This window comes from Mus caroli, chromosome 6 (assembly GCF_900094665.2).
Source record: "Mus caroli chromosome 6, CAROLI_EIJ_v1.1, whole genome shotgun sequence".
NCBI classification, from domain to species: domain Eukaryota; kingdom Metazoa; phylum Chordata; class Mammalia; order Rodentia; family Muridae; genus Mus; species Mus caroli.
The window spans coordinates 83,072,605-83,095,659 of NC_034575.1; the positions used below are offsets into that span (position 1 = coordinate 83,072,605).

The 23,055-nt window shown below is 44.2% G+C and overlaps 2 protein-coding genes across 3 annotated transcripts in view; both read left to right on the forward strand.

Moving 5' to 3' along the window:
- Aak1 (AP2 associated kinase 1) overlaps nucleotides 1-13,116 on the forward strand; it is a 142,752-nt gene extending 129,636 nt beyond the window's left edge. For both annotated transcript variants that reach the window (XM_021165060.1, XM_029478858.1), the window contains exons 17-21: nucleotides 2,500-2,601; nucleotides 3,812-3,913; nucleotides 5,097-5,207; nucleotides 7,522-7,632; nucleotides 8,463-13,116. In XM_021165060.1, coding sequence (XP_021020719.1) covers nucleotides 2,500-2,601; nucleotides 3,812-3,913; nucleotides 5,097-5,207; nucleotides 7,522-7,632; nucleotides 8,463-8,557 — 521 coding nt within the window. In that variant the 3' untranslated portion in view covers nucleotides 8,558-13,116. The remainder of the gene's footprint in view (nucleotides 1-2,499; nucleotides 2,602-3,811; nucleotides 3,914-5,096; nucleotides 5,208-7,521; nucleotides 7,633-8,462) is intronic.
- A 3,073-nt stretch (nucleotides 13,117-16,189) lies between these two features.
- LOC115031333 (uncharacterized protein FLJ45252 homolog) lies at nucleotides 16,190-23,049 on the forward strand. Its single transcript, XM_029478859.1, has 3 exons — nucleotides 16,190-16,292; nucleotides 17,069-20,169; nucleotides 20,256-23,049. The coding sequence occupies exon 2, from the start codon at nucleotides 17,128-17,130 to the stop codon at nucleotides 18,190-18,192; it is 1,065 nt and encodes a 354-aa protein (XP_029334719.1). The 5' UTR covers nucleotides 16,190-16,292; nucleotides 17,069-17,127; the 3' UTR covers nucleotides 18,193-20,169; nucleotides 20,256-23,049.
- The last annotated feature ends 6 nt before the right edge of the window (nucleotides 23,050-23,055 follow it).

The following is a 23,055-nucleotide window of genomic DNA, read 5'->3' on the forward strand; positions in this document are numbered from 1 at the left end:
CTAAAGTTTTGATGTGTGTAGAATGGCATACTTTAAGTTACCCCATGTGACAAATGTGGATTCAGATATCTTTTTATTTCTTTGCTCCAAATGTCAGCAGTAATCCATCTTTAGGTTTAAGTGACTCTTCTGAAATGAAGCTATAACCAGAATCTTAGNCCAGTTGGTAGGGGAGGGTGTCTCCAAGAAATTAGGTCCTGCCACACACTTAAAAAGATAAACAGAAATTGTGGTGGAAATGATGTTAGCCTCTGAGGCCTTGCAGGGAAGGTAGAGGCTGAGTCTCTCAACCCAACTTCACGACCTTTACATGAGCCTTAGATCCAGACACAGGAAACACTGGAGTGGGGTAAGAATGTGCATAGCTGGAAGGCTTGGCCACACTGCAGTCTGGTGCTCATTGTCTCTAGTACTTGGGGAACAATCCCATGAGGTGACTATGGCTGCTGGCATGAGGAGAGGGACATCCTCAGTTAGTGGGTAATTGTTCCCATTTAGAAATAATGTCAGTATGAGGTGATCTCTGTTTCTGGAATCCACAGGAACAGCTTTCAGGACAGGACATCGAATAGAGACTTCTAGAGGCTTTTTCATTGATTTGAAAAGCTGACATAGCTGCTGTTATGTCTGTGCCTCAGGTTTAGGTAGGTTAGATAAGCTTAAGGAATTTAAGGCTAATCAACCCTGTCTCACTAACTTTAGATAGATTCTCATTCAATGATTAGTATGCTTATGTCTGTCAGCTGGGGACTGGACCAAAACCTGCACAGCCACACTTTGTANGCTGCAGCATGGAAGACTGTCANGAGTTCTGTGCTAAGAAAAGGAACTCCAGAGGGCTGGAGAGATGGCTCAGTGGTTAAGAGCACTGACTGCTCTTCTGAAGGTCCTGAGTTAAATTCCCAGCAACCACATGGTGGCTCACAACCATCTGTAACAAGATCTGATGCTCTCTTCTGGAGTGTCTGAAGACAGCTACAGTGTACTTACATATAATAAAAAAATCTGGAAGGAAGGAAGGAAGGAAGGAAGGAAGGAAGGAAGGAAGGAAGGAAAAGGAACTCCAACTGAGTGAGGCTGCAGGGTTCTATTTTCAGATCAGAAAATCTGAGGCCAGGTGTGGTGGCTCAGGTCACCTGGCACTTAATCACGGCACTTGGGAAGCAGAGGCAGGAGGATCTCTTGAGTTCAAGGCTAGCAAGCTCTGGGGTAGCTAGGCCTGCATAGAGAGACCCTTACTTTAAAAAATTAATAATAATTTCTTTATTTTTATTTTCTGTACATTGGTGTTTTCCCTTCATGTATGTGTGAGGGTATCAGATTCCCTGGAACTGGCAATTCAGACAGTTGTGAGCTGCCATGTTGGTACTAGGAATTCAACCTGGGTCCTCTGGAAGAAAGTTCTTAACAGCCCTAAAAGACTGTTTCTTTAAAACAAACAAACATAAATTTAAAAAAAAAAACAATTAAACTAACAAAAAATAAAATGAAAATCTGGAGTTTAGAATTTAGCTTGCTTGCTAGAGTGTTTACTTAGCATGTTCAAGGTTCTGGGTTCAGGCTTCAGCACTATATAGTGCCTATTAGTTCCAGTACTAAGGAGGTATTGGTGGGAGGATTAGAAGGTCAGTGTCATCATTGGCTACGTGTATTTTTAAAAAGGGAGCAGGATTGGGAATCTAAAAAAGGCAAAGCTATATACACAAAACCCAGGCCTATTGCTGCTACTACCTGTGATACAAAGGAAGCATTTACTGTATGGGGTACAGGAGTGTGAAAGTGTTGGTAACAATCTGTATCATTACTCTAATGGTGATTACATGAATGTGTAAGTGTGTCAACATTCACCACATTGTACACATTTAAAATTGGTGATGGTTATCATATAAGTTATGCTTCAAATGAAAACAAGGGATAAACAGACCCAGTGGGCTCACCTTGAGTTCCAGCTCACCTGGGGAAGTAGCTTTTTTACCTTCTCATTTTGGAAAGTCTTTTGGAGGGTGCACAACTTTTGTTTTGTTTTGTTTTTAAGATTTATTTATTATGTATGTGAGTATACTGCTGCTGTCTTGAGACACACCAGAAGAGGGCNTTGGATCCCATTACAGATGGTTGTGAGCCACTATGTGGTTTCTGGGAAGAGGGTGCACAACTTTTAAAATTGCATTTATTGGTTGACGCATTTATTTTGTTGTATGTATGTGAGTGCATGTGTCGAAGTCAGAGGATCGCTTGTAGAAATTTGTTCTCCTTCCACTGGTGAGGTTCCTGGAATTGAACTCAGTTTTTCATGCATGGTAGCAAACACCTTTACCCACTGAACCAACTCACTGGCCCTGGAAAAGTATATTATTAACAAGCTACTAATGGTCTTTGTTTTTCTGGTGAATCTTTAAGTGAGGATTCCTAAACTGTTTTCATGGAAAGCAGCAAATGATCTGCTTGCTTTATAATCTCATTGCATTTTGCCTTTTCTTTACCTCTTTCCCAACCTAGAAAAACTAATCGAGGGACTCAAATCTCCTGACACTTCTCTTCTGCTCCCTGACCTCTTGCCTATGACAGATCCTTTTGGCAGCACTTCCGATGCTGTGATTGGTAACATCACTTTCTATTTAGTCATGCCTGCTGTGGGGGCTGGNGGGAGCTCTGGCATGGGGATTGGGGGTGGAGAGCAGAAGTGCCCAAGACCTCCCTAGCCCTTGTGCATGATGGGAATCCAGCAGTCCAGACTGCTAACTCCATTTCTGCTACTTCAAATGAAGTGTGTGTCTTTTTCTGCTTTCCTGTGCACACAGCCTGTAACTCTGGTCTTTACTGGTGTTCTGTGATTTCTCCAGTAAGTTTCATATGATAAGGAAGAATGTGCAAAAAGAAAACCTTTATGAAACAATAGATTTCTAACTGGTTTTTGGAACTTCACTGAATTTAATAACCTTGAGCTGATTCTTCTTTAGAAGGACAAAGCATGCAACAAATACCCCTACCTACCAGGAAGTCTGCCTGCCAGCTCAACCCCACGACAAACAGGGCAAATACCCCTACCTACCAGGAAGTCTGCCTGCCAGCTCAACCCCATGACAAACAGGGCAGTGGCTTGGTCTCCTTACTCAGTTACATTTTTTTATGCTTCATAAGCAAAACATATAAAGTGCCCAGACTCTTCGAGGACTCAGTCCTTAGACTTTAGTGCTAGCACTCAGGAATGCTATTACCTCATAGAAAGGTAGGCCTCCATCTGTGAGACATCGTAACATACAGAGAGCCCTTCCCTGCATGGGGTAGGGTGGGGGAAATTTGAGGGTTGTGCATTAGATTGGAGGATGTTTATCCAGCTCTGGTTGAGTCCATGGAAGGGGGAAAATCGCTGAAACTAATGATGAGTGAAGCTGTTTTGATTGTTGATGGCCTTTTGAAGTAGACCATCACTGTATATAGCCAAACTGGCCTCAAACTCATGGCAATCCTCCAGTCTCAGCCTCCATAGTTATTGGATTACAGGTATGAGTTACTATTGCCTGTCTTGAAGCTAATCTTTTCTGACATGGGAGATTTTGTTGCTTGAAAGTAGGTTGTAACCCACACTTATTTATAGGAGCCAATGATCAGTGCACACTCCTGATAGTTAACCTTNAACATGCATGCTCAGCCATAGAAATCCAAACACAGCAGAAATAGGGTCACAGGCTGTGCTTTGCCGCTTTCCTGAGATTTGTGGAATCAAGCCTTCACAGGTTTTCCTGAGTAGCCTCTGACTTCTTCCTTCTCTTATCCTTTCCTTTCTACTGTTAATGCCCTGGTACAAAAGACAAAGCTGATGTTGCTGTTGAGAGTCTCATACCTGGACTGGAGCCACCTGTTGCTCAGCGCCTCCCATCTCAAACGGAATCTGTGACCTCGAACCGCACAGGTCAGTCAGGGTCCTTGTAGCTGCAGGAGTCTTCAGAGCAGGGCTTCCTACCTGTGGCAGACGAGCCTGTTTATTTGCATTCTGGTTGGTTTTACAGTGGATGCTATGAATTATTCTTATAGCCCTGGCTTCTGGATGTTGAGTGTATCCTTGTGCTNAAGAACTGAGTACTTTTTGGAGCCATGTTTCTTTTAAGAATGACTCCTGGGCTTGCCCTGGTTACAGAATTTTGTTATTCAGTATTCTTTTCCCATCTGGGGATATAGTTCAGTGACAGTGCTTGCAGAGTCCTAGGTCTAGTCAATCCCCAGTACCAGAAAGGGGGGGAAAAGACCATCTTCACCAGTAGGCAGGTTCCTGCTACCTTCTTAGCAGGAGTCTGCTCAGATGAATGGCTGCCTCAGTATGTCCCTCTAGTGGCACTAGGGCTATGGAGCTCATCCCCTCCTGTTGATAATTCTTCACCAGATCAGAGCTTCATCCTCTAGAGGTGATTTTCCTTTAGTTTGCAGGCAACATTGAAATCGTCCTTGGACCCAGTATTGCTTTCACCCTAACTTGAAAATTTCAATCTTGTCTGAGTCCTCATTACCGTGATAAGACTGTCTGCTGGTTGCCTTAGGGAATGGTAAATTAATACATNTGGCATGTTTCTCCCAGGAAACACTCAAATGTTTTATCTCTGAATTTTTCCCAACTCTTTACTGAAAGAATACCACATGTTAAAGGAGGATTCAAATATAAAAAAATAATAAATAGTAAGAGACATTTCGAATGGGAACCAGTTTTAGTTAGCACTTCAGAATGCCGTAACTCTCTTCCTAAGTGGAAGAGTTAAGAGAGACTCTAAGCCTCAGAGTCCTTTCTCCAAACAGTAGCTGCTGAGAGCCGGGTAGTGAAGTTACAGTGCACTTGAGTCANGGACTTGTTTATTGTTTAACCAGCAGTTTCTGAGCTAAAAAATCTTATATTTATGTGTTACTACCANATGGAATCTAGGCTGCATGTTTTTGTCATTAGAAGTTCAGAGAGCTTAACATGTTTCTTTTGATTTTCTTTCTGTACTTTGNCTTGTATATATGGCCTGTAAATGCAGTAATTTGAAAGTCAAGCTATAACCTCACAATATTGTTGTGTGCTGTTTAATGCCATCGTTGCCTGGAATGCTGGTAACTGGACTCAGACTCTCTCACGGGGGAAGACTCTCTGCTTGACTGTTCTCTGCTTTCTAACCCTACTGCTGACCTTCTGGAGGAGTTTGCCCCCATAGCACTCTCTGCTCCCACTCACAAAGGTAAAGTCTTTCATCTTGAACACACATGTATCCCTGAGCAGAAGAGCTGAACAGCTCCTGGGGACTTCCCTTATCAAAGTCTTATGAGTAAAGTGCTCAACTGTCCTGCTCTGTAGAAAACAAGGGTTGGTAGTCCTAGCCACTGTNACAGGTCTTCTCAGAGTAGTTAATAAGCCCTAGCAACTGCAGGCAGGTGCAGGGATCACGTTCTGACAAGAACTAGAATACAGATATTCCATGTTACCCTTGGGAGCATGTGCCTTAAGGACCAACCACATTAGCCTTAGAAAGTAAAGTTATAGCCAGGCGGTGGTGGCACACATCTCTAGGCANAGGCAAAAACAGGAAAATCTCTATGAGTTGGAGGCCAACCTGGTCTATAGAGCTAGTTCTAGGACAGTTTCTACGCTTAGAAACAGTGTCTTGAAAAACGTAATAAAAACAAAAAGAAAGTAAAATCATTTTATCAAATCTGATTCAAGGTTTTTGAGTGTAAAGAAACACTTTCTTCAAAAAAACCATTCCTTGAAGGAAAACCAAAGTATGGATACTTGGGTCTTTCTTAGAAGGGGGAACAAAATACCCAAGGGAGGAGATACAGANACAAAGTATGGAGCAGAGACTGAAGGAAAGACCATCCAGAGACTGCCCCACCTGAGGATCCTCCCATAGAGTCACCAAACCCAGACACTATTGTGGATGCCAACAAGTTCTTGCTGACAGGAGCCTTTCTGATAGGAGTCTCTTGAGAGGCTCTGCCAGTGCCTGACAAATACAGAGGTGGATGTTCTCAGCCAACCATTGGACTGAGCACAAGGTCCCCAATGAAGGAGCTAGAGAAAGGACTGAAGGAGCTGAAGGAGCTGAAGGAGCTTGCAGCCCTATAGGAGGAACAACAATATGAACCAACCAGTACCCCCAGAGCTCTCAGGGACTAAACTGCCAACCAAAGAGTACACATGGAGGGACCCATGGCTTCCAGCTGCATATGTAGCAGAGGATGGCCTTGTTGGACATCAGTGGTGCCAGGACAGGGAAGCGGGAGTGGGTGGGTTTGTGAGCAAGGGGAGAGGGGNTGGGATAGGGGGTTTTCGGAGGGGAAATGAGGAAAGGGGATAACATTTGAAATGTAAATAAAGAAAATATCTAATAAAAAAGAATTATGACAAACAAACATTCCTCAAAAATTGAACTTGTGAACATTTTAATATTATTTTGCCTTTGAGTCATAATTGATTACTGGGTTTCTCTCTCTGACCCACCATTTTCACTTCTTAGTTTGGCTTCATCTGGTTTGAGGTGTTACAGGCAGACTAGCTTGGATTAGGTTCTGAGGTCTGTTGTGGTGAAGCTTATTTCTGTGATGGAGAAGTATTAAAACATTAACAAGTTAAGCTCCTCCTCCTAAAGGAAACTCAAGAAGAAGCCCCCGAGCCTACTGAGAACAAAGCTCACGGTTAGCGATGGTAGCTGGTTGTATTTTACAGCCGCCACAGGAAGTTACCTGTATAGACAGACACTGATGGCTGGCAGGGCTNTGTAGTATCAACAGAGAAGCATTGCCTGCCACCTAGTGCTCAGGCAGCATTGCTGGGGCTGGCTTTAATGCCACCGCCAAGGAGATAAGGACAGGCTGATTTCTATAAGTTCTAGACAACTAGGCCTACAGAATAAGACTGTCTCAAACAACAACAAACAAAACAAAAATCCAAAACACCCCCCCCCCAAATAGAGAAAGGAGTAGTCTGAGAAACTTATGCTATGGTCTTAATTCGTGTGCTTCTATGACCCAGCATTCGGAGTTATTTAAAGTCTTTTTTTCAAAGAACAGGAACTCTGGGCCTTTGCTTGCCTTGTACATATTGGTTAATTTTCTTCCGTTGTTGTTTTTGGGTCCTGGGTTCTTACTCAGGGCCTTGCACTTGCTAAGGCACACACTGCCACTGAACCGTGCCCCAGCCTCTACAGTTCCTCCTTCCCCAGGCTTTGAGTGTTTCAAGTGTTGTTAGCCAGGCCTCTGTTGGTTCAGTAAAGATATCAACACTGCAGAGATTCTTCCCAACTATTCCATCTCTACACAATGGAGAATTCTTAATTACGAATGAAACTTTAACATTGTAAATCCTGAAGCTTTTACTCCTATACACCTGTGTTTTCCAGTTTCCTACTTTTATTTCAATTCACAATCATAAGTGCTTTCACCTTTAAGTATAGTGTTGTTCATGGTTGAAGGCTTGGTGCTTCCTTCCTGTTCTCTCATTTGCTAATCTCTTCCTCTGTTGTTTCTGCTTGTGTGCTTGCATTCTGTATTAAGCTGCAGAAGATAGTAATCTCATCTCAGGTTTTGGTGTCGCTGAGGGCTCCGAAAAAGTGGCAGAAGATGAGTTTGACCCTATTCCTGTACTGATAACCAAAAACACACAAGGTAAGAAAGAGGCTGGAGAAAAGAGAAAGCTTGACATCAGTTCTCATCAAAGCAATGTCCCTAGCCTGCATGGTGAATGGGAGCATCACCGTTTGGTGAAAGACACTGGATGATGGCAGTCAGTGTAGGCTGGACCAGCATGTGAGGCAGGTGGAGATGCAGATCTCTGTAGCTTAAACCTCACTGACTTGGATTTACTTAGAGAAGACTTAGTTTCTATACAATGTCAAGCCAAAAAGAAAGTTTCTCTGCTTAGTAGAAGCCTGAAGGTCTATGTCAGAAGTGTTGAATATTTTTTATCATAATTAGAAAATATGTGATAGATACAGATTCTGACCAGAGAGCTAAATGGTGGCATTTTGGTGTCGGCTGCATCTGTCAACATTATGGAACATCTCTTTTCTTCTTTGAGTCATGTGAGCATGCACAAAACACCAAAACATACCACTTATTTATTTTGAAAAGCATGTTCATATTGCAATATCCTAATAGTTAATTTTCCCTAAAGTAAATTAATTTTTACTTAGTGAGAGAGATGGCTGTCTATTGGTAGTAGGCTAGCATGGCAGCCAGAACTTCTTGGGCAAAAATGTTGGTTTGGAACCAGCAGCATCTCTGCAGTGTGCTGCCCCTACTTTGGTGTACATGGAGTGAGCTGTCGGTGGGAGGTGGTGGCGCGGTGGTTATATTTAGAAATCAACATGTAAGACTTTTTAAATATGAGATGTTCCTTCTCTGGGTTTCTTTGTTTTCCTTTTTCTCCTTCGCTTGCTCTGCACTTCTAACCCTAACCCTCTGTTTTGTACTGAATCCTGTCTTTCCGCTTCCAGGTGGGCACTCTAGGAACAGCAGTGGGAGCTCTGAGTCCAGTCTTCCCAACCTAGCCAGGTCTTTGCTGCTGGTGGATCAGCTCATAGACCTGTAGCCGTGAGCCAGGAGCAGACACAGTTCTGTAACCTTCATGCCGTAATACACATTTTCATTACGGAGTTATGAGAAAAAAATGATTTTTTTTAAATCTGCAAATAAGGGGNCCTCAAGCTCCTTTCTCCTACCCCTTGCCTTCTCCTATAGAAATGATAAGGAAAGAAAAATCTCTGACCCTCCAGATCCATTCCTTGGCCGGCTCCTCTTGTTAGTTTGCTGTGTTTCCTCATTCCCCATCTTCAATAGCATTATCTTAACTCAAGCGCTAACTGCCCTGAGCTTCACCTCTGCTGGAACCCACTCACAGAAGCTTGACTGTCACTCAGCCTGTGATGGACACTTTTTGTCTCATTCTTGCTAGGAATGGCCCCCATGTCAGTCCTATAGCCCGTCTCCCAGATGCTGATGAATATGTGTCCATTCTTGCTTTTTATCCTGATGCAGTATCATGAGGACATGGCAGCTATGGCTGGTCTTACCTCCAGGCAGAAGTCTGGAGTCAGGTGTGCAGTTTAAACAGGGCAAAACCAATAGGATGTGTTTGTGAAGAGAAAATGGGCTCAGCTCTATCCAGCCAACTTTAATCTTGTTTGATAATAGACTGAGCCAAGGGATCTTGCACCCCATGCAACCTTCTCGGCGTTTGTCTAGCTATCTGGCTTCCATTGAATCGTGGTTTCTCAAATCTGGAGGTGTGACTGCAAGCATTTGAGATCCTTGAATAAATGTGTATGTGATATAAACACCAAGCATTGCCATCCTTCCATGTTACCTGGCCCAAGCTGGGATCTCAGAATTAGACCAAAACAAGACAGTGGTGGGAACATGCTACCTTTTACTAGAAGACTTTTCTTGGGGGGTGGAGGGGAAGGGAAGGAATTGTAGCAGAAACAGATGTATTTTTCTTGTGATTTTTTTATTTTGAATCAAATATTGTAAATTGTGTATAAATGAAGATGCTGAATAGTTCTGTTTCCACTTGGCATTTCAAGTCTGACATCAGGTGCCTGTACAGGGTTTGATCTCTTTCCCGTGTATACNCATATAGCAGTCCTGGAGTGCTTATTTTAAGTAGAGTTTATGTCTTGCTCAAAGCTTTCAGCAGGCCTCTCTCTNTATACCCAAGCATGTTGTTTATTTTCAGATCATCAGAAATAAGTGTGCTGGGCACAGTTTGGCTGGCTGCTTACCTTTCGCTGGTGTTTAAGTTGAAGGCTGAAGCTGATGGAATATGTGCGGTTGGCTTTCCTTGGCTTCCTAGATATCAAAGATCAAACAAAGAATAGTTCTTCACTAACCTTAGCCTGTTGTTCATAGAGTTAAATAAAGGCCCTGCACTTGCCCTACAATGTGCCTCCTGGACACCCTCTGTGTACTTACATCAAGGTGTGTGGAGAGCACTTTTGTAAAAATCACCCTTTAGAAGAGGAGCAGGCACAGAGAGCTCCTTTCCTCGAGTGCCATCCCCCAGGGTTGGAAGAGTTCATCAGAACTGTACAATCCCAAATCCCATGGCTTGTTCTCTACTACTATGATGCTGTTTTTTTTCTTGCTCATATTGCACTTTAAGTGGTGGGGAACCAGCAGCAGCGCGATCCTGCAGACACTGCCCTCTGGAGGGCCACCGTTGTCTCCAGCAATGTGACAGCAGGAAGAGGGGACACTCAGTCTTCTTTCTGACTTTAATACTTCCTGTGCCAACTGAACCTAGATGAGCTGAGGAAAGGCCTCTGCTAGAAGAGATGGTTTCCACAAGTGAGCGAGATGCGGTGTGCAGCGAGGATGGAGATGTCACGAAGAGCTCTCCACATGTGGGCTGAGGGAAGCAGGACTTGGTTAACCCCTTGGTGGANAGGAAATGGTTGTGTCCTCTTTCCTGGACATAGAAAGAATGTATAAACTAATGAAGGAAATGTTTATTTTTAAATAAGGATAATGTTTTAGGTCTGTGTTTTCACATTTGTTTTTTTCTCATACAAAGGTTAGCAATATAATGGAATGTCTACTTTCCCAGTTTAATTGCAGCTATGAAGAGTGCAGTCTAGAAATTAGGTTAAGTGTCTCTAAACCATTCTTCCTTGTGTCAAGCATAATTATATTGAGATATATTGTGTAGTCATTTGGCTCAATAAAGCTTAATAGAGACACTAATGAAAATTCACAGACTATGGCTAAGGAAGATGGTTAAAGCCTGGGTGAGGCAGCAAGAGTCCTGGGNTGGTTCTTCAGGAATAAGCCTTCGGCAGGCAGGGCTGTTTTTCTGTTGAGNAACACATTCTAAGGACTTAGTCAGCGCAGCCTTCCTTAGAGCAGTATCACCCTAAGCTGAGGGAGTGACCTGAGAAGAGCACATGGTGTGTGGTAACTGGAGATGCATGGAACAAGACTGAACTGTAAGAGGCACTGCATGCCTGTTNAGTAGCCCATTTACTTTGTCTCACTGGTGTNTGCTGAGCTGGTGAAGGCAGGTTGGTGAGAGAGGGGGCCAGGGCAGCTCAGGCAGACCCTGGCTTGTGACCTTGAACATTTTACTCCTCAGAGCTGCCATTGGCTGTTTACACAGAATTAATGTGGATAGGTGCTTTGTGAGACAGCAGAAGTGTAGCATCATTGTGCTGCTTTGTTGTGTTTAGAAGGACTATGAAGGATTGTACAATCCAGATGTCCTTCGGGTAGCTTCTATGCTCTTGCCATTCCTCCAGCTTTCTGCAGCATTTACTCACAGGGTTAGAATGAGCAGTTACTAACCTTATTGCTACTTGCTGGTTGCCTGATAAAAGCTCACATCATCAAAAGCTTGGAGATAGATTTTCCTCCTGTAATATTAAGTACACACAACCTTACCTATTGCAGTTAAACAGAATCCAGAGATTTCTATTATTTCAATCTGTATAATCAGGGATTTGTTGTTAAAATATGGGCAAATACTATGTGCATTTTTTTTATCTTCTCTCTGATGAGTGGAAGTAATTACTGTACCAGAAAGTATCACAAATTGGTATTTTCCCCCTAGAAAACCAAACTTAATTTCTAAAGTTTCTAAAAACATGGTCCTCAAAGAAGATATTTTTAAATGATCACCTCTAAGTAGTAGTATTATAATTGTTACAGTGATTTCTGACGTAGACATCAGAAATGCTTCATGTGGTTGAATGTTCCCTCCAGAAGCATCTGGTTTTGCTTGGGAAGTGAGTGGTNACCCTAGGCAGGCCAGTGGCATGTGAGTTGTTTAAACTCTTGATCTTAGACATAACATCACCAGATATGATAGCAAGGATGTTGTTGCATTTCCCCAGTAGCCTCGCTCNCAGCATATTCGATCCTACCTGTTTTCCCCACACCTCTGCCTTTGAGTAATATTGAACTATTCCAGAAAGCAAAACCACTGGGTGAGATGAAGAACAGTTACTGCTGAAGACACAGAAAGCCACAGGCAATTTCTAAAGAAGACTTCATAACCAAGAGGGATCTCACCATCACAGTTTGCAGTCCCGTGGTCTTAGCGTATTTAAAGATAATCCCTGAAAGAGGTTGTCACTTAACATTTTGTGTTGGACTTGGCTCTTCCTGATCAGATGAGAATTCTAGCACTTAGATTATTGATAATTGAAAATTTGATATCTTTGTGGTTTGCAATTCTCATTCCCTATGCTCCTCCTGATAAGTGTTTCTTTTGGTTCAGACCAACATAGCCTTCCCCCAGGTAATCAGTTCTGTCTTCAGCAGTACTGTAGGAGTGAGGAGACCTTTGAGATGGGGCTGGGGGTCCATGCTCAGCTGAACAAAAGAATGCTGTAGACCCCTTGGGCCAAGCTAAAGTCCCTTGTGACAAGGCTTCTCTGGCAGGCATCTGACAGTCTCTACCTTCCTGCTCTGTAAGTTGATCACAGTCTGTTGCCCCTGACATGNAGAGTCAGGAATGACAGCATCGCCCAGAACACTTCAGCAATTGAGGCTGCTGACATAAGGGTTACAGTGAGGTTGTTGAGTGAGACACTTCAGATACTGCAAGCTGATTCATAGCCCTCTCTAGAGACCATTTTACCAGTGCAAAATTAGACCTTTTCTTTCCGTGATGATAATGGTTACCAAGTTGGATGTACTTAGCTTTTGTGAACTGAATGAGTCCCAGTTGGCCTCCATTTCAAAGTCTTTAACAAAGGTATCCTATGTAGTTTCCCCTGGGTTTCCTTTCTCTAAAGAGGAAGGTTGAGGCCTGTTGGCTGCCTGGGTAATGCTACCTTATGCAGAGTTCCCAAAGGTTGGTAGGAGGGAAGTCCTTCGTTGCCTCTCACTATGATGCAGTGTCCTGAATTCACTATCTGTGGGTATTCTCCTCTGCCCTGTTGTTCATGCCTTTATCACATGGATGGATTCTTACCTTAGGTCTTTAACTTGTCTTCCCCAGGGAAGCTAAGCAAAGTGATGTAATGAAGCTATCTTGTGCAGTAAAATGTGAAAAATGAATACTGCTTCGCAAGTATTGTATAAAATAAGTCTGTAAACAAATTTCTTATGTAAACATACAGAGGAATAAAGCTTTTATCTGTTCAAAAAGTGCATGATGTTCAGATGTGTAAGTAGCTTAAGGTAGCTGTTCTNTTCCTACGAAAGGACTTGAGCACATTACTTAACAGCTGCAAATACCAGTGAACAAAAGTGTGAGCAGCTGTGCAAGATGTCCTGGGGTTTAGTGAGTTATGACTACCCTGGAGAGTGAAGCCCATCATGGTCAGGAGTGAGAGACCTACCAACACATGTTAGTCAGGACCATACTTAGGTGACAGAATAGTACCAATTAGAAACTGCTCTCCTCTGATTTAGTCTTTAATACACACCCAGGCCAATTGAGTTAAACAAGAGGATCCAAGAATGTATTTACGCCCTGGGAGAAATAGCTCTCTTTAATTGCTCCTGGCATCCCTGCACTGGGCTTTCTCACAATTGCCTCGCATAAGGAAGTACCAAGTGCTGGGGTTCCAGTGAACACNGAAGGTTGTAGGAATCCCAGGCTGCTCAGCCTGTATTCTAAGACACTGAGTTTCAGCAGAAGCCACACACCTTGTTGGCACATTTTGCTTCTTAATCTTAATACCCAAGCCATTGCTTTAGACTTTGGCAAGACTTTGTTGTTGGTGTTCCCTGACGGGTTCTACAGTTAAGAGTGTAGAGACAAAGTTCTAACACACACTACAGAGTAGCCAGCCGGAAATTTTAAATCTCAGGTTTGGGGCCAGCCAGATGACTCATTGGGTAAAAGCCTAATGAACCAAGTCAGCAGCGCCATGGGGCGGAGGTAGAGAACTGTCCTGTAGCCACTGCTTGCACACTATGGCACATGTTGTGCATGCACACAGTAATAAGCATTTTTTTAATCTTAGATTTTGCTTCTTTAGGGGGCACTCTAATGACCTCAGTGTCAATCAGATAGTATGCCTGGGGTCAGTCATCTTCAGGAATGCCACACTAGTCTCTGGTCTCTGGGAGAGTACAGGGAGTGGTGAGGACTTGAGAGCTCATGCTGAAACCTGTGTAACTCAGATGGGGTTATTTCTAGACCTTTTGAAAACAAAAGGAGAAAGGACCCAGCTTGAGGGAGTTACAAGAGAATCCCTCATGATGAACAAAAGCCTGTACCCTTTAAGGCCAGGTCCTGGGCTAGGAGAAAAGGCGAGAGTTTTTGTTGTTTTGTTTTTGTTCTTTGGTTACAAGGTATCTGCTGTGACTGCCATTGGTAACCAAAAGATCTTGACCATGGCTTGAGGGTAAGTTAGGTGGATCCTTCCCAGAAGGCAGGCTCCTTCAGAGGTAGTGTGCCATTGGCTCAAGGCCGTTTCCACTGCAAAGAGTATTCATCCTAAAAATACTTATAAGAGCACTTTGACCAAAAGAGTGAACAGCAGTCAAACCCTTAGCTGTCAGTAGGATTTTATATGCATGCCTTTTCCCTGAATTCTGTTGTTTGCCTCGTTAACACCACCAGAATTCTCTGGAGTCATAGATGTCCGGGTTCCCTATACGGTATTTCTTTGGCCTTCAAAATGCTAGGCCTGGTTACTCTGCCTCAGTCACACTGCACCTACAAGAAATGTTGAGAGACAGGCTTTTCAAGAAGCCCCATCAGAGATGGTTTCCAGTCAGTGAGACTGAAGAAATTGCTTTGAAACATCTTTTGACCAACAAGAGTCAAGTTTTCCCTTCAGACTCAATGCTGTGGTGTTTTATGGTGACTCCACATTTTGTTGTTGTTTGTTGTTGATGATTTTGGTTTTTTGAGCCAGGTTCTCACTCTATAGCCCTGGCTGGCCTGGAACTTTCTGTGTAGATCAGGCTAGCCTTAAACTCACAGATCTGCCTTGATATTCCAAGTGCTAGATAAAAGGAATGAATCACTCTATACCCAGCTGATTTTGAACTTTTTAAAGCTGTTGGTATTTTAAATATAAAATATCTTACTATTCATTTCAAAAGCCAGAGAAGATGCCCTGAGTTGGTGGGTTTTCTCCTGGGTTCATGACTCAAAGCCTTCTTGCTACTTGACAGTNGTTTGCATGGGCTGGGCATGTTCTTCATGTCCCATTATGGATGAGGGAGTTTTCCCTCGCTGCCTCATAGGCATTGACAGCATTGGGCCCTGGGTCTCCAGGTCGATAGCTGCCTTTTGCAGTTTATATGTAATTTGGTTTGAATGAATCCAATTTCAGTTCCCTCAAGTCACTGACTTGACCCAACCTTCTGTCTCTCTGTGCTAAAGGATACTTTGCTCTGNTCCATAGCCAGCTTAGAAGCACCAGCATTCAGGTAGTTGTGGAAAGGAGAAGAAGTGTACCTTAATTTAACAATTGAGGCTGACCTGTAAGAGGGGGTGGCCTATGGACTCTTAGGATCCTCTGAACATTTCTTTGTGAGTTTTATTTTGAAAGTTAGTAGTTCCACCTACCCACCTGTCATTTTAGTTCCCTCAGAATTTGTCACCTGGGCATCTCTGAGATAAATCTAACCTCAGTTCTCTTGCCTGATAAATTAGAATTGTATCCATATACACTNTGAGGGGACAAGAAGTCTTTATTTCCTACTGGTTTCCGTATCAGCACTTCAGTGCGCTCAGCAGAGTCGCAACGTAAGGAAAGCCCATTTCTTCAAAGCCACATCATCAAATGTCACTCAAAAAGCCATATAGAATTCAAATTATAATTTGAGTGTAGAAATAAAAATGGGAGGGGGGACCTGAAATGTATTTATTGCCAACTGTTTAAAATAAAGGGCCGCTTTTACAAAGTTGCAGGATTTGAAAAAAAAAAAAATGTTAGGTGCCCCCCTCCCCCGAGTTCTTGACAGCGTANTTCCTCAATAAGTAACTGCTTTCCCTATAAGCCCAGCTATGTAGCCCCTTTCTCTGTGCTCTGTGTGCTTAGTTCAAGCAAGAATGTTAGTAGCCCACAGAATATGGGAGGAATTCCTGTCTGGCTAGCTATTCACTGGGGTGGAGGAGGGTGAGGGAGAGGGCCTGGTGGTGGTGGGGGGATAGCCAAAAGCTAATATCCTCGTGGGTTGGGACANTCTGGTGGTATTTCTTTTTTGAGCCCATAAAGAAATATATTTTGTCCCCACCCCCACCCCACCCCCTCCCCTTCCTCTGGATTCTTCTTGCTTAGTTACATATGCCTTTTTCCTACCCTCCTGCTAACATGTGCCCAATGACATACTTCTAACCTGCTAATATGTCTTGGAAGGTAAGCTCTGTTGCATTCTGATAATTGTCTATTTGATTTTAAAAGCCAGTTCGCCCAGAGGCACCTCTACCTACATCAGCACTTGTGCTAGGATCTGGAGTTTGCTAGTAGTTCTGCTTAAAGAAGTCAATGGTGGGCTCATTAAAGAGAACTTTGCTAACCTGGGACACTAAAAACAAAATTGTAGGGCAACTCCAGCCAAAGTTGTTATCATCTAGTATGACTCGGAAAGTACCCTCAGTATTTGCATGGGGCATCACTTGCTCTGTGAGTACCATTTGCAGTATGTCATCAAGAAAGCGTGCACTTACTGAGAGCCGAACTCCGCTTGTCAGCGGGTCTGCCCCTCTGCATGTGGAGTACATGCAAGATGCCGAGTTTAAGTTCCTCCCCAGACAGTGGTTCTCCATAGCCCAAGTCCATCTGGTGTGCGTGGAGAAGGATGACTGGGCTGCTTTCATTTGCCTCTGAGCCAGGTAGAGCAGGTGTCTGTGCCTGGCCTGCAATTAGGAGTGTTGCCTCGTTGCTCTGAGTGTCGGTGTGCCTAACACATTCACCTTCCCTGCCCATTGTGTCTTATCATGATCCAAAGTGTGAGGTGATGCTTGCTCTTCAGTCTGTGTGCATTTACCTTGCTTGACTTGTTTATTTTTCTGTTTTTCCATTGTCAACATCCATCCTTTGGTTCCACAATGTGTCTGCTCGGTTGAACATTAAATGTTCCAAAAAGCTCTGGACCAGCATCCACATTAATTCTGAATTTTATGCTTTTCTAGGTCTCCAGAGAGAGCCCAGTCCTTGTCCTGTAATTACTGTAGAGCACTTTAAAGAATCCATGGGCACCAAAGGCCTCCCCCTCTACCCAGATCCCTGCAGAGCTCCTGACACAAAGACTCAGAACACCTTAGCGTCTGATTCTCTGGCCCGAGAAGGTCCTTCCAGCAACAGCTCCTTCCACAGCAGTGAGGAGGAGGGGACTGACCTGGAGGGGGACATGCTGGACTGCAGTGGGTCTCGGCCTCTCCTGGAGTCTGAAGAAGAGGACGAGAACTGCCGGCCTCTCCAGGAGAAGCTGGGAGAAGCCACCCTGTTCTCTGAATCTGGAGTGTGCACTGAGCCAGAAGAAAGGGGACAAGGTGGGAAAAAGAGCCAGTTCTTGCCAATCAACCAGCGAGCCTCAGATGATCTTGGGGAGCCTGATGTCTTTGCCACAGCCCCCTTCAGGAGCTCGCTGGTTCCAGCAGACGACGTGGACATTTTCTCCAAAGCCCCTTTTGTTTCCAAGGGCAGTGTAGCGCCTCCCCAGATGGATGAAGTAGATGTGTTCTCCAGAGCTCCTTTTACCAAGAAGAGGAGCATGGAGGAGTTCCTGGCTGTGCAGGGCTCCTCACAGGATTTGCCGATGCAGGCNAACCTCAGTCAGTCCAACGAAGGGCCCCTGCTTGCAGGCCGAGATAGAGCCATTTACACCCCTGCACAGGCACAGTATTCTGTGACTGGCTTTGCACCGCAGGCTGGTCTCCCCTCCCACTCTGTCCAGGTGGCAGACCATTTTGACGGCAATTCTCCCAGGGGGTCTCCAATGAACTCTGGGGGCCATCCTGTTGACAGAAACAGAGGACTGCAGCCCCAGAAAGAAGCCTTCTCAGGCCCAGCAGCTGGCAAGCCATTCCACCCCCAGGCTTTATCCAAATATTCTCGACACTATAGCCCAGAAGATGAGCTAAGTGCAGAAGCCCAGCCCATTGCTGCCTACAAGATTGTTTCACAAAGCAATAAGCAGCTGCTAGCTGGCTCTGTGTCTGTCACATCCCTGTCCTCCAGGACTACAGAGCTGGCCACTGCTGATCCTTTTGCTTTAGCCCCCTTTCCTTCAAAAGCAGGCAAACAGAAACCCTAGGAGCAGAGACGAGCCTGAGGCCTGCCTCCACCCACCCCACCAGCACCCACCACACCACTCCTGGCTGGCCTTTCAGGGAGCAAATCCCACCCACTGTGACTGTGCAGTTCCCTGCCTCAGAGCAGAATCACTTCAAGGCANCTGGCCAAGTTGCCACGAGAGCCGGCAGAAGCTCCTATGTCACACGTACTGCTTTGGTTTATAGTCACACCCAGGCTTGCAGGCGGTCGTGTCACCNTCATAGAGGCCTTCCACTACGCTCAGAACTCTGATTTTTTTTTTTTTTTCTGCCCAGAAACCTTTTAATCCAGGAATATTTTACCCCTAGTTAACAGGGGCTATATTATACCATGACTTTGAATTCCTACAGCTCACTTGTATTGAAGAATTAAGATTGATCCCTCCAGGACTCATCAATACTCTTGGAACAGAGAAGTTTCTAGAAAGAAGAGCAATACAAACCTACTGCACATCTGAAGAAGTTAATCTTTTGGCTACTCATCATTCATTCCTATGGAGCCAGCACCTCGCAAAGCACTCTGGGATCTGTCACCAAGTCTGTAGGAGCCAAGCTGGCCCTGTGCACAAGTGTCTGGGTGCATACTGTGGGTCAGACTCTGTGTCGAGTAAAGGAACACGCAGATGGGAGCAGCATTCTGCCTCCCACCGTCTACATTTAGACTAGTGTGGACGCTTGTATGCTCATGCATATGAGAAACCTTTTTCCTTTGAGTGAAACCACCATGCCTACCTCCATTAGCGAATCACTCGTTTTCTTGCATTTGCCTTTTGACCTGACTTGAACCTTGGCTTTATTAGATTTTTTCTTCTCATGGTAGAATTGAAGTTGTTGGACAATTTGGGGCAATCCTGCTGGAACTGAGGTGTCAGAGTGAATTTTTTAAATTCCATTTACCTGGTTTTGAAAAAATCAATTTCCTAAAACTGGACATGGTAGGTACCTCATGACTGTAATCCTAGCACTTGGGAAGCTGAGGCAGGAGGATTGCCACAAGTTAAGAGATTAGTCTGGGCTTAATACTGAATTCCAGGTCTCTATATCTCAACACCCTCTCCTCCCAGCCAAAAGTCATCAGTCCTTGTGTTTCCCTGGCAACAGGGGAAGAGAATCTTCAGAGGTCCAGCCTTGGGGACTCCTGCCTGGGTACCATTGTTGTGAAATTCACTAATCAGGAGCCCAAGCCACAAGCTAAGTTTGCCTGTTATTTCCCCCAAACCCTTCCCATACACCTCTACTGCCTCTTAAGTGGGTACAGACCTGAGACCCAGAAGTAAACTGAGAATGGAAAAGAGTTGGTCAGTTGTCCTTGCAAATCTTTAAATGATCTGTGCCTTTCAGATGTTCCAGTAGAGCAGACAGGTGACTGGCTCCGTGTTCAGGAATGTGTTTTTATATCTGGACGGCTCTGACCATTCCTAGTGGTTTTCATGTCCTTTATTTTTACTGACTTAGAATAAGCCCTCTGCCTCCACTTGCCTGTGGAAGTGTGGAGAGCTGTGTGTCACGCTGGATTAGTGATGGAAGAATGGCTAGAAGCTAGGCACAGTAGNGTACCGCTGCAAACAGGGCACTCAGGTGGTACAAAAAGAAGGAATTCCAGGGCAGCCTAGACTGCACGACACACTGTCCCAAAAGAGAANATCCATCCAGGACTAAAGCCTGAATGCCAGGCTTCACTTGCAATCACTTAGTTGTGATAGCCTTTAAATTTGAAAGTCAGGGTTTGGGTGCACAACCCAGCAGAAGAAGACATGCTTAGCTTGCACAATGCCCTGGGGTCTGTCGTCAGTACACAAAAACAATACAGTTAAATCTAGAAGTCTTGACNGTAATGTAAGAATGACTACTTTTTGTGATATCAGGTACCTTTAACCCCAGAACCTGTGAGGCAAGGACAGGTGGATCTCTGTGAGTTTGAGGCCAGCCTGTCTACATAACAAGTTCCAGGCCAGCCAGTGAGTGAAACCCTGTCTTTAGAGGGGGGTAGGGGGCTATTTTTCCCTCTTTTCTTCATAGCATTCTCCACCTGTTTCAATAACAGGCACTGCGTCGGGGCCCATAGCAGCGCCATCTGAGGACTCCACTCCACCAGAAACCTGCCTTCCACTTCAGTAAAGGTTAAACGTTTTCTCTAGGAATTTTCTTTCTCACAATTATTATTTTTTAATTTCCTGTATAATAGTGGATACAAAATTGTCTTTCTATTAATATTAAATAAGTAGTTTGACTAACGCACATGGAACTTTGCAACCAAACTTCCCAAGCTTGCTGTCAGATGAAGTCCTCCAAGGCACTTGCAGAAAGNATGGTGATATTCAGGGAGCCCTTGTCATAGCTCCTCCCAGATTGCAGCACATACCTATAGTCCCAGGTGCTTAGGAGGCTGGGGCAGAAAGACTGCTTGAGCCTGGGATCTCATGGCCAGCCTTGGCAACACAGAAGGGCCCATCTCTTGATGAGAAACTTCAAACTGCAAGGTCAGCACCACCTGGGTAATAGCGCTGCAAACTACTCTTCCTTTGATTACTGGNTTGCTCCATCTAGTCAGTCATTCTCTCTCACAAGGCCCAAATTAGAATAAAATGGATTCTTTAGCTTATGTAGTTTAATCATTTGTGAAGTGTGGGCTTAGGGCCTCTTTTTATACTGAGTGGAAAGTCTATCTACCGTCTTTGAATAGACAATGAAAATGACTACATGCAGACTGTTTTTCTTACATAGTGATTCGTGAAGGAAATCTGACACATGATAACCCATGATGAGTTCTGAAGGAGGCGCTGGGAAGAACCTGGATTACAGGATCAGTGTGTAATGTAAAGATTAGGTATCTTTGTGGGATGCCATCCTGAGTGGAAATCCAGAGATGTTTGTCTTACAGGGAATTATGAGTGCTTAAAGTCTGTGGATCAGGAGCAGGTTCCCCATGACCATACATTAAGTAACAACTTAATAATAAGGAAGAGGAGAACATTGTCAACAATGTACTGCACTCTCTTTGTTTTAGTGTCTGCTGTGTGTTTGTCACTTTGTATATTTCATAGGAAACACCAGAGATTCTGGACTTTTGACTCAGTAGACAGAAATGAGCCAGAGTATCCTTAGGCAACGCCTTATGCTGTATCATGTACTAATGAACTCCTAAATGATGTGCTAGGCTGGGAGCATGGCTCAGAGATGGAGCCGGTGGTGNACAAGAGAGGCCCTAGGTTCAGCCCTATTAACTGACTAATGAGCACTGTTTACAGAGTTAANTTAAGTGTGACCAATTTCTTAGGCTTACAGTACAGTTCTTTAGCACCAAAACCTTGGTTGGAGTCAAAACAAATGAAATGAAATAATGAAGTGAGTCTCTGTGGCATGCCAAGGCAAACGGATTGTGAATTCAAATCCATGCTAGCACAGGCAGCTTAGCAAGCTCTTACTATCAAACTTTAAAGCAGCTTGGTTTATAGTCAGGTGGGAGAGTGCTTACCTAGCACGCGCAACCACTGGGTTTTATAAAACTGAAGTCCCGGGAAACAGTGCAAGATGCTTCCATCATGTGATGGTGAGCAGTCTCATCAGAGAAAGTGAGCAGAAGTTGGTGCTCAAAAGCAAATTTTAGTTCAGACAGCCTGTTTTGTCCTGGCTTATTTGTAGAGTTGAAGACCTATGTACTGACACATGCCCCAGCATGTGTGTGTGTGTGTGTGTGCGTGTGTGTGTGTAACAGTCTTCTACTCACTAACCCATGGTATGTCTCAGTTTCGTCTGGCAACTGAGTTCTTCTAAATGGTTAAGAAAATGCTGCCTTAGCAGCCTGTTGTATATTTATGTGTTGGAGTCTGTGCTTGTCAGTATTTTCAGCTATTCTTCCCTGTGTGTGGAATATTAGAGTGATCTGATGATAAGAAATTCTGTATTTTTATTCTGTAAATTAGAATAATCAAAAAATGTATCAAATTGTATGATATATACGCATTACTTCAAATAGGAAATGTAAAGTGGAAAACCAGGGACCAGGAGATGCAGTGCCCCCCCGCAGTGAGAGGGCAACTTCCAGTGGAGTCCATTTGGGTTCCTCAGATGTAGAGATGGTGCCCTCTGTGGTGTCTTTGGCATTCAAACTTTAGGACACAGCCCAGTCAACTGCAGAATGGCTGCTCGTCACAGCATCCTCTCAGCACTGAAGGCCTTTGGTGGAAGGTAGTCTGCAGGAGTGCAGTGGTGCAGGCAGGAGCGAGCACCTGACACTTCCATGGCTGCCATTTCCCAGGAAACACTAGGGTTATAAGTAGAATCATGTCATTTTGAGTTTTTAGTTTTTGAACCATAGCCTTTGTCAATATTTGTTTTAACCACCAGAACACTTGAAAACTCAGTAAAAATCTCATTAAAGAAAAGCTTTCAAAATGTTTAAGAATAAAAAGTAGTGTCCAATTATAGATGGTTCTGCCCTGTACCTGAGAGATCTCCGTGCTCCCTAGCCCTGTTTCTGCTCTCCCTTAATTATTCCCCCAGCATTCCCCTGACCATTCTCACCAGACCAATCAGTGGGTGCTCAACAGTCATACCTTCTCATGGCTGTTTCCCTTGCTACTGCTGTAAAATGTCTGTTTAGGACTCAGGCCAACCTTGACAATCTAACAGTGAAATGGAATAGAGGACAGGGGAGGGTTGGTGGAACCCAGCCGTCCTCTGGAGATGGGGGGGGGCAGCTCTTTCCCTGATCCTACGTGGCTCTAAAATGAGCACATATGTGAGAGGGCCTTAGAATAGCAAAAATAGCCAAGTGTTGGCCATGGGGACACATGCCTGTATGGGGCGAGAGGTTCACTCTCAATTCAAGAACTGTTGCCGGG